The sequence below is a fragment of the Gossypium hirsutum genome, chromosome A03 (genome assembly GCF_007990345.1).
Source record: "Gossypium hirsutum isolate 1008001.06 chromosome A03, Gossypium_hirsutum_v2.1, whole genome shotgun sequence".
NCBI classification, from domain to species: domain Eukaryota; kingdom Viridiplantae; phylum Streptophyta; class Magnoliopsida; order Malvales; family Malvaceae; genus Gossypium; species Gossypium hirsutum.
The window spans coordinates 33034201-33037572 of NC_053426.1; the positions used below are offsets into that span (position 1 = coordinate 33034201).

The 3372-nt window shown below is 29.4% G+C and overlaps 1 protein-coding gene across 3 annotated transcripts; it reads left to right on the forward strand.

Moving 5' to 3' along the window:
• Positions 1-1345: 1345 nt before the first annotated feature.
• On the forward strand, positions 1346-2713 carry LOC107923113 (protein DCL homolog, chloroplastic). Of its 3 annotated transcripts, none has more exons than XM_016853325.2 (3): positions 1346-1859; positions 1950-2064; positions 2249-2713. In XM_016853325.2, the coding sequence occupies exons 1-3, from the start codon at positions 1498-1500 to the stop codon at positions 2252-2254; spliced, it is 483 nt and encodes a 160-aa protein (XP_016708814.1). In that variant the 5' UTR covers positions 1346-1497; the 3' UTR covers positions 2255-2713. The 3 variants fall into 3 exon arrangements, with proteins under 3 accessions (XP_016708814.1, XP_016708813.1, XP_016708815.1); XM_016853324.2 differs by having other exon boundaries at positions 2312-2713; XM_016853326.2 differs by having other exon boundaries at positions 2320-2713.
• Positions 2714-3372: the final 659 nt, after the last annotated feature.

Genomic DNA, 3372 nt, shown 5'->3' on the forward strand with positions numbered 1-3372 from the left:
GTGCCATGTGTACCTCATGTTGGCATATAGGGACTAGCTTTTAACAATAAGATGGATGTAATTTTTAACAGAAGGACCAATTTACTTTTTTTATCTAATATACAAGACTATTTTACCCTTTTTTGAATAAAAGAGATAAAATGTAATAAAACTCTTAATACAAAAACCTTCATAATAATTTTACCATGTAAATTTCAACCATCACTAATGTGTGATAAAGTTAATATTACATTTTTGCTTTGTGCATAGGGGTGTACGTAAAGGTCATCCTTCCAGTCAAAATGAAAAAAAAATTGAGATAATTGCAATTGACTAGTTTAATCTGTAAATCAAATTTGATATTAAATTTTACAAAATTGAGTTGAATAAAAAAGTTTAAGTCTATTCGAAGATTTAATGATATTTAAGTATGATGAAGCATGTTGTATAAAATGTTACATGACTTAAAGTTCATTAACACTTGAAAATGACAAAAAAAAAAGAAGAAAAAAACTAATTACACAACATAAATGAAAATCATTTGATAAAAAGTAAAAAACCTACATGATTTGGGGATCCACTTAAAAAAGTTTCATTATAATCACAACATCACGACCTTTAGCTATCTTAATAATAAGTAAATGACTACTTTTAGCCATCAACGAAGTAATTTAAAAATATTTAGAGAGATTTTATAAATTTCAAAATTTAAAAAAAAATTGGTTAGGCTATAGATAAAAAAGCTGTACAGGCTAAATGAATAATAGGAAGGTTCGAAACCAATATTTTGAAGCCCTTTAGTTATTTTCTTTCAAGAATTGATAAAATTAAATTATATTATTTATATTATTCAAAACCTTAAATAATTCATATTTAAGACCTCAATGTTAAACTTATTTTTTAAAGAAAATATAATAAATTATCTAATATTTTGTTTGATTGTATATCCCATAATTTATAATTTCAATAGCTAGATTTCAGATTATTTATAATTTGTAATTTTTATGAATCCTAACTTTTTAAAATATATTTGCAAACACATAATATTATTTAAATCTAAAAGGTTAAAAATATATATTTTTTCAAATTAAAATTAAAATAAAACTTTATCAGTAATATTAAAACTAAATAATTTAAAAAAATTAAAATAAAAATTCTCTATACATTTTAAAATACAATATTAGAATATTTTATCACAAGTTTTATTCATTTTAAAAGGTTGTTTAATTATTGTTTATAAATTTTTTAATAAAATATTTTAAACAATTAAATAAAAAATAACTTATCGAAATTTAAATAATTTACCTAAGTTTAAAGTAATGTTATTGATTATGAAATATTTTTAATTATTATAGTTCCTTGATCAACCAGTCCAAAAAGTCTACCCTCAAAGAAATTTTAAAAAATATTAATGGGCTTAGCTGGACATATATCACCCTTTTTCTATCAGCTAATATAATCCTTTCCAATGCCAAAACAGTAATGCGACCGTTAACTCACTGACTCAGTTCACTCGTTATGGCTTCATTTCTCAAGCCATCACCGTCCAACTTTCACCTTACCTTTATCCCTATCTCTTTTTCTTCCTCCTCTGTTATCTTATCTTCTCCGTTGTACCAAACAACGTCGCTCCGCGTTCGTTTTTGCGCGCTGACGACCGACCCCGACGGCGGGAGAACCGCGAGCCAGGAATCTTCCGGCGCTGATTTGTTAAGGAAGCCGAGTATAGTTCCAGATGAGGAAAGTGGCGGAATTTCGGAGGAAGAGGATGGTAGTAAGGAAAAAGGAAATAGAGGTGAATGGATTGATTGGGAAGACAGGATTTTACGGGACACTGTTCCTCTCGTTGGTTTCGTTAGAATGATTCTTCATTCTGGAAAGTAAGTAATTCAATTTGTTGCCTTTTTAAAAAAGAAATTATCTAATTATATAATACTTCCTTTTATTGTAAATTTGTAAATTTATTGCAGGTATGGAAGTGGAGATAGATTGAGTCCAGAGCACGAAAAGAGTATTCTGGAGAGGTTGCTTCCTTACCATCCAGAGTCTGAGAAGAAAATCGGATGTGGAATTGATTACATTACTGTATGTTTCTGTACCTTATCTGCATTTTGCCCACTGGAATTTATAAATAATTAGAAGCTTGAATTTAACAATTTAAATAAATTATACTAATATTTCTTTTTAGGATTTTCAGAATTTTTTTCCGATTTAATTAGTTGCATAATTTAGTGTAAGTTCTAACGTGACCTTTTTTCCCCCCTGAAAGGACTAGACGAAATCAAGTTGCATCAATATAAATTTAAATACTAAAATTCGGGCTCAAATCTAGTCATGCAGTAAAACTGAAGGAGTGAAGGGACAGGCTTTTAGAAATGCGGGTGAGAGTCCCCTACCTAGTAGAAGAAGTTGCTGCCTTGTAGGATTTCAATTTAGGCTGGAGATATTTGGCAGGTTTGGAGTCTGTACTGATGGCAATATTCCCCATTCCACCCCCATCGCCGTCCTGTTTCCCCTTTTGTCTTGTTAGCTCATTGCTATAGTGGAAGCAAAATAGGCTGCAATTGTACTTGCTCAAAGCTTTTTGTATTATGTGAGGGTTAGAGCTGACATTCTGTTTTTGTATTATGTAATGTTGTTTTACGTCTCATATATAGATAAATATAAATTTTGACACATTAATTAAAGCTAGTGTTAGACTTGACAGGTTACTATGATATTTGGGTTACTTTTTCATGCCATGTTTTGGATTATGTTCTATTTTTTTATGTCATGTTGGTATCGTGTTATCGTATTATGTTCACAGTTATCTAGTTACAGTAACAAGAAATTCTCAAAACCACCTAAGTTGGAAAAGATTTCAAGGTGCTCTTTCATTTGCCCATTTGTTTTTTTTTCCCTTTCCTTCGGTCCTTCCTTTTCCCGTGACATTGTCACGCTTGTCTGGTTGTTTTGATGACTAACTACACTTGTCTATGTTTTTTTAATGCAAGATTTTGGTGATTGTTTTATAGATTTATATTTTGATGCATTCAGTGTATAAGTTCAAAGATTTGTTAAAAGATCTAATAACTATATTCATTTTTAATAAAATTTAAAATTATTAATTAATTCATTAATGATGCGCTTTAATATGATTTGCTAACGGTATATAAACTTACACACAGTCTCTGTACTGAATACAAATACAAACCCATCTTGTTTTATTTGTTTGTTAGTGTGCCATTTATTGGATAAAATCATGGTTATCTGAATCAGAACGACTTGGTTGGTCAAATCAATTGGACTGAGAATTGATTAATTATTAGTTCGACTTGGTTGGTCTAATCAATTGGGCTGAGAATTGATTAAGTATTAGTCCGAAAAAAGACTTTAAATCGGTTGAGTCGTGAA